Here is a 14,626-nt window from a genome sequence, read left to right on the forward strand (position 1 = left end):
TTAGCAATACAAACTCTGAGGCTCCAACCCAGATCTACTAAGTTAAGTGGCTGTGGGGGGTGGTGCCCAGCACTCTGTGGTCTAACACATTTTCAAGGTGATTCTGATACACTCTAGAGTTGGAAAATTACTGCCCTGTAGGTTCTAAAGCCTGGCAGTGCATTTGAGTCACATGTGGAACTTAAAGACATACCCAGACCCAAGGCCAATTAAGTCAGAAACTTAAGGTGTCTGGCCTGGCCTGGCCTGGCCTATATCTTTTTAAAAGCTCCCCAGAGATTTTGATACAGAGTAATGGTAGAGAACAACTTAAACTGTAAAATTCACTTTTTTTTCTTTTCCAGCGGAATCTAAAGTAGTGTTTCTGAAACCTGAATGCACACTGGAGTCACCTGGGAAGCTTTAAAAATGACTCATGATTGCCCTCCACCTCCCTCCCCGTTCTGATTTAATTGGTTTGCGGTGTGACTTGGGCTTTGGGGTTTTTTAAGTTCCCTAGGCTATTTTAATGTGAAGCCAAGGTTAAGATCACTGTTCTAAAGCTAGGATTCAGAAACACTATTGTGCCTAAGAAGCACCTGGAGTACTTGATAAAAATAAGGGCCCCACTCAGATGACGAATCACCTGGAGTACTGCCGTGAAGAATATTTCCAACTGACCCCCGACTGGGGTAGTTATGCTTTCATCCATCCACTTTGCTCCTCACCATTCACTGCTCTGCCTTAATTTCCTACAACTCCCCGTCCATGGCACCAGATTACTTCACTTGACTTAAATGTGTCTTGCTTAAATCATTGGAAGAAAGTGTAGGTTATTCAAGCCAATAAATTGTCCTAAATCAATTGATTAGCCATTTGGAAAAGAGGTAAGCCGGACTGCTATCTCACTCCTTCCAAGAAATAAGCCCCATATAGATTTAAAAAAAGGAATTAAACAATAAAAGTACTAGAAAAAGGCCAGATGCAGTGGCTTACACCTGTAATCCCAACACTTTGGGAGGTTGCGGCGGTTGGATCCCCTGAGGTCGGGAGTGCGAGACCAACCTGACCAACATGGTGAAACCCCATCTCTACTAAATACAACAAAATAGCTGGGTGTGGAGGTGGGTGCCTGTATTCTCAGCTGCTGGGGAGGCTGAGGCAGGAGAATCGCTTGAACCTGGGAGGCAGAGGTTGCAGTGAGCCGAGATTGCGCGCCATTGCACTCCAGCCTGGGCAACGAGGGCAAAACTCTCTCAAAAATAAATAAATACATAAATAAATAGGAAAAAAGTATGGATACATTTGGAAAATAATTTGGGATTGGAGAAGGGCTTTCCAAACAAGATAAAACACTAAAAGCCATAAAGGAAAGTGGTTGACAAATTTGATTAGATAAAAACTTTTCCACAGAAAAGTTACCATAAGCAACATTAAAAAGTAAACATAGATGAGAAAACCAGTCTTCAATATATTGACAATGTTGCCTTGATGTGGAAAAAATAAAAATAAAAAATAAAAGACTAACAGAAGAACTCAGTGGAATAAAGTATGAACTCTGCATAGTTTGTACAAAAAGAAACACAAATCATCAGTTAACATTAAAAGATGCTCAGCTTCACTCATAATCATCTGAAGAAACATGATAATTAGCTTGTTAATTAGCTTGATTGTGGTAATCATTTTATAATGTATTTGTATAGCAAAACATTACATTGTACACCTTAAATATGTACAATTTTTGTCAATTATACTTCAATAAAACTGGAACGAAAGATAGATAGATAGATAGATAGATAATCTCAAGCAATCTGATGTTATCTATCAAATTGCCAAAATCTGAAAAAATTTAGTATTGGCAAGGTGGAAGGTAGACAGCATCCTGTATGTCACTAGTGAAAATACCAGTGCGATGTCTTTGGAGAGCAATTTAGCGAGAAGGACCGAAGTGAAAAGTGCACTGTACTCAACTGTACCCACCAGTTTTGCTCATAGGAATTTAGCTCTTGGAAGTAAGTTTGTAAATATTTAGAAGATACTCACTGAATCTTCAAAACACTAAAATCAGTATAAATATTCATTCATAAAATACTAAGTAAATGATGCTAACTGAAATATTGGAATATTATTTGCTGCTGAAAGATGATAATAGAGATTTAGATGGGCTAACTCAGAAGGTTACAGATAATTAAAAAATAGCAAATATAGAACTTTAAGCTATATAAATATAGAGCATTATATTTGATGTATTATTTTGGGAGGAATTTTTTATACACATAATATATGCTTGTGAATATACACATATTTCTAGATAGGTACATACCCTATCAAAAGAGGTCACTTCTGAATTGTAGGACTGGGGATGGGGAGGTGGAGGTGGAGATGCAAAGTTTGGTACAGAGCCTGACACAAAAGTGTTTGAATGAATCAGTGAATAACAGAGGTTGAGAGAGGTTTTTTGACTTTATCGTATGTCTACTTGAATCATTTGAATTTTTTTCCATGTATATATAATTGCTTTTGTAATAAAAATTAAAATATGTAAAAACATGCAGTTCATTTTTGGGACTCTGTCCCTTCATTTTCCTCTGCCTCAAAGCCTCCTTTCCTTTCACTTTTTCCTCTAGATGCAGATCGAAGGTTGCCCCTGCAAAGCTATCCATTATTGTCTCTTCCGAATTCACTTCTTCCCTATTTTATTGTTACCACCATGAACACAGTTCCACATGCTGGGTCTCTCTTCCTTGCCTTGTGGTTTAGAGGCTTGTGGTCAGGGATGGTCTGATTCAGCCTTCTTTCTGCAAAGGCTACCAGGGGTCTGCAAAAAGGGAGGGAAAAGTGGCAGTGCTTTACTGTCCAGCTTCTTAGCACTAGTCTGCCTTATAGTCACACCTGACCTGACACGCAAAATAATTCACTATTTCTGACCCCTTGAGTATTCTCAGAATACAAAGCTTTGGCTTCATTAAACATAGCCTTCAGAATGGTCAGCGTTCCATTGCATCCATTGTCACTGCCAACATAACTTGAAGGAAGCCCCGAGTATCATTTGTCTTTGACTCTCTGGCCCCAGCAAAGTGTCCTGCATATATTAACTCTGCGTAAGTGCTTGCCAAATGATTTAAAATTTTTAAATATGTGCCTTTTATGTACTTACTTTTTCATTCAAAGAGGGACTTAAAGACCCTGCCATGTCCTTTAAGAGAATAATCCCCACTTTTTTTTTCCCATCTCGGTGCACCCCAGAACACCTGAAGGATTCAACACCTTGCAATAGTAACTGTGGCTGTGTAAGGTAGTGATTCTCTGAAGGCTGACATTTGTGCATACAGAATCTCAAGAGTCGCGTGTGACTTGAAACAAGCTCCACTAATCACACTTATCAATTATTTTCAGATTATCTACTAAAGATATCATGGATGCATGTACAGAACATAATGAAAGGATCCGAATGGCCATGTTCCTATTATGGATAAAGAACAAATTATGTTTTTATGCAAGAGGGAATGATAAGAAGAATTAGAGTGAATACTCATAGTTTTGCTTCTGATAATCAGTTGTTGAATCTAGATCCCGTGCCTTGATTTTAACTGTCCTAATAATTTTAAATATTATAATATTACATGGACCGTATAATAGGCATTCTGCCTCTTATAAAAATGAAAGCAAGCACGAGATGCACAGATTTTAAGTCAAATATTCATGTTTGTTAGGTACTGATTAAAATGAAAACTGGTTTGAACAAACATGAGTAAAGTTGATAGTGAAAATGTAAATATTATGGTTAATGTTTTCTTTATGTATTATATATAAATATATAATAAATATTTAACATATATAAATATGTAATAAATAAATATATATTTTTTACAGAGGTTTTTAAAACTTAGCCTAGGAACACAGGAGCAATAGAAGCTTAGCATGTGGGGAAGGGTTCCTATTTTAGAGGGAAGGGAAAACTGTTCATATAATTGGGTAAGAGAGCAATAGGATTTGGGGTGGGAGAGGTTATGTACCTGCTTAACCCAGGAGGATACCTGTGGGCATTTGGGATTTCTGGATTATTGACATGGTACGATATACTATTTGTTTGATTTGATAGGGAAGAAATTTCAGGTCTTAATGCTGTTTTGACAATACTTAGAGGTTGAAGTGAGGTGAATGTATAAAACAGACATCGAACTAGTATGATTGAGACAAGGAAGACGAGATGCTGAATTATGGGAGAAAATAGGGAAGTGAGAAAAAATTTTAAGACTTCCTGGTTAAGAACTCTCAGGGACAAGTGGAAGCTTAGAACATGATCTACAGTATACGAGGAATTCTAAGGCTGTGGTTCTCAACCCTGGCTGCACATTAGAATTATCTCATTTAAAAGGGGTTGGCCAACTTCACCACTATGTAATATATCTCTGTAACACAACTGCACTTGCACCTCTAAAACTATAAAAATAATTTTTTTCAAATGTTGACATATATAGCATTTGATTTGTAAAATATTCTAGTGTGATAAAGCATACTTTTTGTGAAAATAAAATTTCTATGCTCCAGATATATAGAAAGCTAATGTTGTATGAATAAGATCTTAGTTTTTCTATTATTTGTAATGACATTTTAAATGTGTTGCAGAAAGTGCCTGGGATTCATCACAAAGGGAAAAATAATAACTTTACAATGAAGAACTGGTGGACACCACCTTAGCCACGTGACCAAAGTTATCAATAGCAGGATAAGTCAATCTCATGTACCTCTGGATATGTTACACTGAGAAAGATACTTCATTACTTACATGATATTGCTCCCCTGCAAATTTCATAACCTAAATCTAGTTATAAGGAAATACTACACGACCCAAATTGAGGGACATTCTGCAAAACAACTACCTGCAATCTTTTTTTTTTTTTTTTTTTTTTTTTTTTTTTTTTTTTTTTTTTTTTTTTTTTGTGACGGAGTCTCATTCTGTTGTCAGGCTGGAGTACAGTGGTGGGATCTCAGCTCACTGCAGCCTCTGCCTCCACGGTGCAAGTGATTCTCCTGCCTCAGCTTCCCGAGTAGCTGGGACTACAGGCACATGCCACCATGCCCAGCTAATTTTTGACAGGGTTTCACCATGTTGGCCAGGATGGTCTCCATCTCTTGATCTCGTGATCCTCCCAAAGTGCTGGGTTTACAGATGTGAGCCACTGTGCCTAGCCTACCTGCAATCTTTAAACGTGTCAAGGTCTTTAAGGCAGAGGTACAATTGAGGAACTGTTTCAGACTGAATGAAACCAGAGAGACATAGCAACTAAATGCAGTGCGAAATGCTGGATCAGATACTAAAGCAAGAGAAGAGAATAGCCCTAAAGGACATTATTTGGACAATTGGTGAGATTAAATTTAAATATGGAGTACAGATTACATAATAACATTGTATCAATATTGTATTTCCTGATTTTGAAAATCGAACTGTGGGCGTGTAAGAGAATGTCCTTGGTCATAGGACATATATACAAAAATTTAGAGTTATAAGACCATGTTTCTGACCTATTTAAATAACATTAAAATCCAAATTTAAAAATATGGAGAGAAATAGTAATAAAGTAATTGTAAATGTTAAACAGGTGAATCTGAGGAAAGAGAGCAGAAGCTCTCTCTACTATTGTTACAGCTTTCCTCTAAATTTGAAATATAAAAAGTGTCACCAAAAAGGGAAGTTGGGATAGGGGCTGGATGTCATTTTTAAAGCTTCAAAGGTGATTCTTATATGCAGTTCCCATTGACATCTGTTTATTGATCTAAGGCAATGGAAGAAGTGAGTGTGAGAAAAATATTAGAGGAATAAATATCTACAAGCCAAGAGTTTCCAAGATTTCCTGTATGGTTTATGGGAACTGAAAAGTCAGAATTCTGATTTGATAGATTCTTAGCACATCACATGTTATTTTATTATGAAGCAACAGGGTTAAATGCCTTTGATCCTTTAAGTCTGAACACACTTCTGAAGTTAGAAATTGAAAAATGATTAACTTAAAAGGAAAAGGAAAACATCTTTTCACATATTTTGCTTCTTCTAGATAGAATTCATGTGTACCAGAGGCAAACAAAACGTTTAGCATTTGTTAAATGGGGCCACATTAAAGTTAGTGTTTATTTTTTAACTAAGAGCCAAAAGAAAGAGATTTATAATAGAGAATACCTTTAGATGGAATTTAGAAAGTTATATGGATATGTGTTTCATTTAAATACTTTGTTTGACTAGAAATTACTCAGCAATTGAAACAAACAATCTGAGAAAAACCCATTTCCTGATAACATCCACCCTTCTTCTAGGAAAAAGGGGAAATTCTGTGTATCTAATTATGTTAAGGAATTAAATCCCTTCATGTAAGATCGAAAAAAAAAAATACGTACGCATTAGGTTACATTCTTTAACTCAGAGTCTTATCCAGGTTCAGTCTATAATTAATTATGTAAGATTAATAGAATGAATCAAGTTTCATGAAATTGCACGAAGCTTAGGAATATCTGTTACAGTGGCTATGTTCTTACCTCCCTTCCTTGACCTTACAAATGCTACTCAGTAACTTTAAACAAGGGGTAAAAGTCATCTCTTCTCTGTTGCTAGGAAGATGAATTACTGTAGATGGGAGGAAAACATACAACTAAAAATCAACTTTCTTCATCACTCTTGACATTCAGCAGTCTTTACTCGGGATCACCTTGAGATGTGACATCAATTCAGAGTAATAAGGAAGGGTCAATGAAAAGCTAAAACATTCTCAAGAACCCATTATAACACATCTCCAAGGGATTCCTGTCAATGCCACGGCATTTCAAATACAGTACACAAGTTCCAGAGAAACAGCTTCATGCAATGGAGACAATGGGTATCTGTGTGAGTCTTATGACAAGAAATTGACCTCTTATTGGGTCTCTCTTCCACTCCCTACATGTGTTTCTCTCTATAACCTCATCAGTCATTCCTTAGAAAACATTACATGTCCATTTATCAACAGCCTATTGTGAAACAGTTTTCTTAAAAGGTAAATATATTTAAGGGCTTTGATTTAAGAAAGTTTCTTTGTCACATGGATAAGGATCCAGAACTGATTTCACGAAGTAAGTCTGGAGTTGGATATACACATCTGTATCTATTAGTAGACATTTAGCTCTTTACATTGTGTTCACCTATAATTGGTTCTAGCAGATAGCTCAAAGCCCTGTGCATAAATAGAACTGATAAATAATTATTAAAGTAGAAAAAAGCTGTTTTCAGCTTGCTATATAACAGGGACGAGATTAGACACTGAGAACTCAAAGTACACTTTTTGTGTATCTAGATGTATAACTGGAGTTTATCCCTTACCATCACTTACAATTATAAATTATTTAGAGAAAGAAGTGGAATATTGTCTACCTATTGTTATATTCCATTTAGTTTTACTTATGGGGACAGGAGACAGAATGATTAAAATGATCATTATCCAAACTTTAATATTTAGCCTGTAGAATTTTCCTTCTCTACAAATATTTTACTTAGCATTGTTGACTGGTTTGAATGAAATAGATTAGGACCATTAAATTCATTATGCACTAAATAATGAGATTAAAAAATGTTATTTGCTCTAATATACAATAAGAAAATTGTAACAGGATTCTTCAGTGTTTAGGTACTCTAAATGTTACATTTGAGAACTGCAATTAAATGTAACATTGTTATATATGATTGCAGAATTGTGGACTATGAATACATTTAATATATTTGAAATTATTTTATGTGGAGCCTCCATAAGTTAAAAAAAAAAGACTAAAGCTTGCCCAGGTGTTCAAGTTTTGCCCTTAATTCTCTCTCACACTGATAAACCATATTCTCCCTCAGTCTTCTCCATCTCAATTGATGCCACCACATACTCACTTGCTTCTAAAATCTTGAAGTCTTTTTTGCGTTCTTTTCCCCTTTATTCCACGCAATCCCATTTTCCAGCAAATCCCATCGGCTCCGCTGCCAAAACATAACAGCTCTTCAATCACCCTATCTAAATCACCATCTCTCTTACCTTGTCTGTGCTGGTAGCCTCCTAACTCATCCCCCTGCTTCCGCTCTTGCCTGCTTAAAGCCCGCTGGCCACAGAACAGCTAGAAGGGTCTTTCTAAAATGTAAATCAAATCATGTTATCCGTCTCTATAGAGTAGATGTTTAGTAAATACTTGTTGGCTCAGTCAAGCAGTGAGTAATGGTGCTATAGCTATGGAAGGGTCAATAAGACAGGGACAGGAAAAAGCAAAGATTCAGAGAGCCCAGATTATAAGAAAGCCTTGATGCATTGTGTATAATTCTGTCTTTACTTGAAACTTAAGCATATGAGTCTACTTCTATTCATTAGCCTGCCTGTGAACACTTGACAACTTACCCAGAGAATTCCACTGAAGGCCAATCAAGGTTTTTTCTTGGCCACTTAGAGTCGAAACAGCTGCCCAGGTTTAATTAATATTCTACAATTATATCTGGAGAGGAGCCAGTTGGAGACAGGTGTCTAAATGAAAGGGAGATTCCTAGCTCTTTTCATGAGTCACCTGTCTGGGTCTGGTGAGATGGACTCAAAGTTCTCAGGGGAACGGAACTGTTATTTTACAGAGTTCACTCTGGTTGAGGTTCCTGCATCGTGTTCCAGTGCCCACTTTATCTGCTGGTGTTCATCATACAAGGAGATCCTAGGTTTGATTCTGTGAAGTTTGGTTTTAGGATTTTTAAGCAGTGTCCATTTGCCAGGAATCTCCAACACAGCAATAAGAAACACAGCACTGATTGTTATGGTGCAAATGTCACAACTCATTTAAGGGGATCATCAAGTAATGGCAACAGGGATTCAAATGGGGGGTTTACTCTTTGATCCACCAGGAGTTTAAATGGCAATTATCATTCATTCTTGGATTCCCTCAGTCCTGATAGAAATTCAAGTCATCAGAAACTATCATTTCGCAAACAGACAGCTATTAAAAGCACATTAATAATCTATAGAGGGCATAGCATATGCCTTTTAAAAAGATTTGCAGCTTGCTTCTCGTAGCGAAGACACAGGACTTCTCCAGTCTAATTATAAAGCAATCAAACAATTTAATTAATCTGGAAATCACTTTCTTAACAATAGCTGCCGCTAAAATGAGGCACCCTGTGTAGTGCCGTTAGGTAAAGTATGTTTTTCCTACACTGCTTATGTATTAGCCATGCTAGTTCCCCATGGGGATCATGGAGTTAATTACCTACCTAATGCCTGACCACTACTAAGGTTTACTTTACCAGGTCAGAAACAGCAGCAGCAATACCAGCAGTCTATAAAGTATCCTAGCCCTCAAACATCCAAGAGCCAGCAAATCCCTGGGAGCAGCAGGATTTTAGTTATAAGCAAGTGCTGCACATATGGGCAGAGAATTAACTGGCACCAGTTTTCATTTGGGAGTCTCTCAGGTATTGCTTTACAGATGGGTGGATGAATTCAGAGAGCAGTGCTATGAGGAGTGAAGGTCATGTATAGGACTCAGGTTCCACTCCTTCTTGCTCTCATCCTGGGAAAGCACTGTGCATATGCACAGCAGCCAAGTCCTCATTGCTGAGTTTGGAATATATAGTATGTGCTTTATAATTTGGCCTCTTCTAAATTTTGATCACTGTATAACAAAATAGCATTGCTAAGTCTTCAGAGACTGAGTAGGAATCAATTTTTATTTCAAATAAGAACGAAGACTTCAAAGATTGACTTCTACCTGCCAAATCTGCTAGTCTTATAATTCCTCCCTAAGGAAAATGGAGGAATTTCTGTAATACATAACACAGAAATCTATAGACTGCTCATTTACCCTTTTCTTCTGTTACCACCACCACTCCATTTCTCTCCCAAAATTTCCCATTAGGGGATCAGTCATGTTCCCAATCTACCCACATTGGAAACATCAGTCACTTTTTTAGCCTGTATCCTTTTTCACTTGTTTCTAATCCGCTGACGACTATGCTTGGTTTGCCCACCGGAATATCCTTTCTATTGGCCTTCCATGTCCTAGTCTAGGTCCCTCCTCCTCTGCTACTCCCCTGGGCACCCACACCAAGTACACTCAGGCCAGGTACTTGAGAGAACCTGGCATCTCTCTCTTGCCTCCAAGTATTTCTTAAAGCCTCTAACTAATCAGTACCAATAAACACAGCTCACTGGCTTTCCCAGTCCCAATTCCCTTCAGCCAGAGAAACTGTCTCGATTGCTTTGCCCTACTGTGTTTGGGTTGTTTCTGGCTCCTTCCTGAAGTCGCCTTCTGTTTCTCCTCTTACCTAAAACCTGCTAAACTGCCCCCAAGTTGAGCGAGAGTCCCTTGTCCTTAAGGAATTATCAGTTTCTCTAGCTCACATAATTCTCACTCATTTTCTCTAATATCCTCTGACAGTTAAGAGCCTGAATGATAATTCATGTGTGTATGTCTATGTGTGTGTTTATGTGTGTGTATATATATATGTGTGTGTGTATAAAGATATGTATGTATATATATTTGCATTTTAATTTCGCTTTTTGGCCTGACATGAAACAGAAACATCTGTGATTAGTAAGCTAGAACCAACACCTCTATAGTCTTGAAGTTGAAGATGTGGGAATTTAAGTTAGGTTTTACAGCAGTGTAGTAGATGAGAAGAAAATGAGGAAAATGTTCAAGCAATGGACCTAGAAACGCAGCCTAAGATGCAAGGGCAAAATCTGAATATGGGAAATGGTTAATGGCAGCCTTGTTTTTTTTTTTTTTTTTTTTTCTTTTTTAAGAGCAGAGTTAAATTCACCTCTTTATCTATGTCTCTGCCTGTTCATCCTGAAGATGATGGGTCAGCATGGGAAACATACATTAATATCCCGAAAAGTGAAAAGGGTTTTAAGTCAATTCCTTGTTTCTTCCTTCTTCAGATTAAAAAATATATATTAATAAGCTCTCTATTGTTCTAGTTGATCACATTAGAATCTCCAGATATAGTGCTTTCTTTCCAAAGCACACAGGGCTAAGAATTTGGTGCCAGGTTTCATTAGCCTTATGATTTCATTTTAAGTGAATAGGTGTAGCAGGGATTGTTCTTAGAATGTCTTGGCTTCAGATAATCAGTTGTTGTGTTACGCCTAATTATTTACTGGTAGTTTGCTCTATGTGGTGTGTGAGCAAATTGAACACTTTTACCAAATGAAAAACAAAATTTATGTGAATATTTCTGGCATTAGATTATTTCCTTTAGGAAACAAAATTTTTAGCCATCTTGAAATTTGAGATTTTTAAAGGAATATGAGGAGAAATATACAAGCTAAATTAGGGGTGTCAGGAGAGGGGATGAAGGCTGTTGAGAGAAGTTGAAAGAACTTAATTTAGCTGTGTAGATAAATGGACAAAATGAATCCTGGATTACTGGATGGCAAAAGCAGAATTCATTTCTCCAGGGGCCCAAGGAATAACAGATGCAAAGCCGTGATAAATTTCATTGCAGCAGGGGGAAAAATGCTTCATGATTCTCTATCCATAAAGAAATGGGCTTCTCAGCTCTTCCCAGTTAAATGGCTGTGATTGTGCTGTCTGTCATAAAGTTAATGGCATTTGTTGAAGACATCACTATAAAATTTGCAACCTTAAGTTAATTGAAGAATTTCAGTAGAGATACAGTCAGTCCAAACGTCCTCAAGGTGACACTAAATGTATCCTCCTTAATGTGGTAGTCTATTCTTTCTGCACACTGGTAATAAATTGTTTACCTTTACAGCCAGGTACTGACTTTGACGTAAAATCTTGTATTCCTTACACCCAATTACAGTAGTCACTTTCATTAAGAAACCAGTAATGTGGCACTTGACTTGCTGTTAGGGATTAAATGTAGCTTCCTGATTAATTTTTCCTTTTTCCTTTTTCTAGAAGGTACAGGATTGCTTTGCAGCCTTTCCTTGCCTACTTATTTAAACCAGCTACAGTTCCATGTGGTCCTCAGACAATTCCGCCAATCTAATTAAACATGCAGAGGGAAGCAGGGTGGTCTGGAGCGTCCTGAACTTGCCCTCGCCAGCTGCTGGCCAAGCGTTCTCAATGATCAGCAGCAGGTTGAGTGGGCTAATGGAGAAAGTAACAAGCCCCAGAGGAGCTGCCCTCCTTCCAACGAGCAATCACTGCTCCACATCACCCCTGAAGGCCTGGGGAAGATGGACTCTGCCAGCCTTTGTGTGGCTGTGGCTTTTTGAGGCTGCCTGGTCAGTCACAGTCCAGCTGCTTAGGAGCAGAGGGATTGTTGAGGAAAATATTGACAAGGGGTAATCCTGCTGAGCCACTTGGCAATGGCTGAGATAGATCTGGGTCATTGAGAAATAGGTCCAAACTGCTGTGGTCTTCCCAGTGTTTTACAACTAGTTCTGACACATCCACCTTTAAAATATGTGCTTCAGAATATGAGGATTTATCTTCAGGAACTCAGACTCGTATTCAGTCTACTGTAAACAAAAAGTACTAAGGCTGCCTGCTAAAATGGAAAACACCTCCAATTGAAGCATATGCTTAGCCTTGCATCCTGCTCATTGAAATGTTCGCATCTGGAGGGTCACAACCAAGACTTGTATATATTCGTTACTCTATCAGATTGAAATATTTGTATTGTTATATCCATGCAGGACTCCTGGTTGGTGATATAGCTGAATGTGTTTATTCATGTGTCTCGCACACTTAAGAAAGCTGTGCTGGAACTCATGCTCCCCCATCCCCATCTCCTCCCCCTGCCCACCCCACCATCCCAGGTCCAGGTAAAACTAAAGCATTATTGGAGGAAAGGACGTTCTGCAGAAATGTAAATAAACTTATTTCTAAGGAGAGGATTCTTGAGGTGAAAATGATACAAAAACAAAATCATGTAGTAAAATTTTCTCTTTTTTCTCTCTCTCTAGGAAATAGCCCTCAAGATAGTCCAAGAAATTTCTCCCCCAGTGCCTCAGCCCATTTTTCCTTTGCACGGAGGTAAGGACTTTATGTGAGTGGAGGCATAAAGTCTTATAGAGATAGAGAGAATCCCATTTTCCTCTCCCGCTCCCTACTTTTCCGCCTCCCCACCTCTCCCCCTCCCCGCGTCTTCCTGTCCCCGCTTCTCACCCTCCCCTGCTCCGTGCCCTGTGAGGTCCTGCTCATTATTCTGTAAGGCCTTCTCCAAAGCCCCACCAGCCAGAGGAGCTTAGGCTGCCACAAAGCTTTGTTTTAACACACCTGCTTTAGCAGTTTCAAGCCAGCAATTTAGTGATCCCATTGAGAAAAAGCCATGCATGGGCTATAGGATGTTTTCTGCTTTCTCTTCCTATCATGTTTGCAATTGGGCACCAGACGTCAAAGATAGATGTCTTATAACTGGACCACTGAGTCAAGAGGAAGTGTTTTTGTTGTTCAGAGGATAGCAGGCGCACAATGTCACGTCACACCATGTTCATTGTGGATTTTCTGCTATGATGTAGCCAAGTCAGAGGAGTGTGCACAGTCATGTCTTCTGTGTTCTGCATGTGGAATTCATCTGCTTCGTCCTGTCAGATGCAGTCCTTCACCTTCCTGGGCTCCTTCATCCCTCTCACGTGCATAGCTTGTCCTCTTCTGCCCAGGAAAAACACCAAGAAAACAAAGTGGCACCTTCAGCCAAGTTTCTGAATATTCAGGAGAAACTCGGTTTATGATCTGAATGTCCTAGATATTTACTCAGTTTTCCTCAGAGACCTAACTATATCCTGAAGTGGATTAAGGTAGCACTTAATAAAGACACATAGGTAGGTTAAAAAAAAAAATTGTTCTTACACACATAACTAACCAGCAAAACTTGCAGTGCCCTCACGACCGTTTGTCAGCATGTCATGCATTTTACATTACTAAGTCTAGAAAAAACAGCTGCCGCATTTTCAAAATTCTGTGTAATTAAGATTTCATTATAAATCTGATGTGAAAAGGTTTGTTCTTTCATAGTTAAGTTGTTTCCCATCATGTGTTAAATGCCTTTATATATCTCACCATGGGGACAACATAAGAGTGATAAAAACATCATCTCCAGGGAACTTATTGAAACCCAATACGCTGTTTTTACCCCCAGCTCCAACTTCTCTTTTTTTAGCTTCTTAAGTACTGTAAGAAAATATACTGGTCCCAGAAAGCCTGTTTGCCCAATGAATATTAATTCATAATAGTGCTACTATTCCAAGTGGAAAAAAATCCTATAAAAATTGATAAATAAGTGTTTACTATAGTCTACTATGTCTTTAAAACCTACCTCTATAAAGGGGAGAATGCATTTATTATAAGTAATAAGAAAAATGGAAATCTCATGGAGTGCATTTAAACATGACAGAAATCACAGTATCTTAATCCTGGCAGATTTATAAAAATGAAGAGAATCTAATAATTAAATAGGTGACTGAAGGACACGTGAATCTGGTTTCCGTGGTATTAAAAAAATACATAAACCCCCCAGGCATGTTAATTTTTGACGAATAAGCCATAAACCGTGACAGGAGATTATCACAGGAGACCTCTAGTTCATTTTGCATGAATTTCCGAATGGAGCTCCCTCCACACTCTTCAAAAAGTATTAATTTAGATTAGGACATGAATGATCATCATTTTAAACTGTTATTCAAGTAAACAGTGT

At 38.0% G+C, this 14,626-nt stretch overlaps 1 protein-coding gene across 7 annotated transcripts in view; it reads left to right on the forward strand.

The window, feature by feature from the left end:
* Positions 1-14,626, forward strand: part of MAST4 (microtubule associated serine/threonine kinase family member 4) — a 587,084-nt gene that overhangs the window by 489,566 nt on the left and 82,892 nt on the right. For all 7 annotated transcript variants that reach the window (XM_030927046.1, XM_030927047.1, XM_030927051.1 and 4 more), the window contains one exon: positions 12,897-12,966. In XM_030927046.1, coding sequence (XP_030782906.1) covers positions 12,897-12,966 — 70 coding nt within the window. The remainder of the gene's footprint in view (positions 1-12,896; positions 12,967-14,626) is intronic.

This window comes from Rhinopithecus roxellana, chromosome 3, assembly GCF_007565055.1.
Source record: "Rhinopithecus roxellana isolate Shanxi Qingling chromosome 3, ASM756505v1, whole genome shotgun sequence".
NCBI classification, from domain to species: Eukaryota; Metazoa; Chordata; class Mammalia; order Primates; family Cercopithecidae; genus Rhinopithecus; species Rhinopithecus roxellana.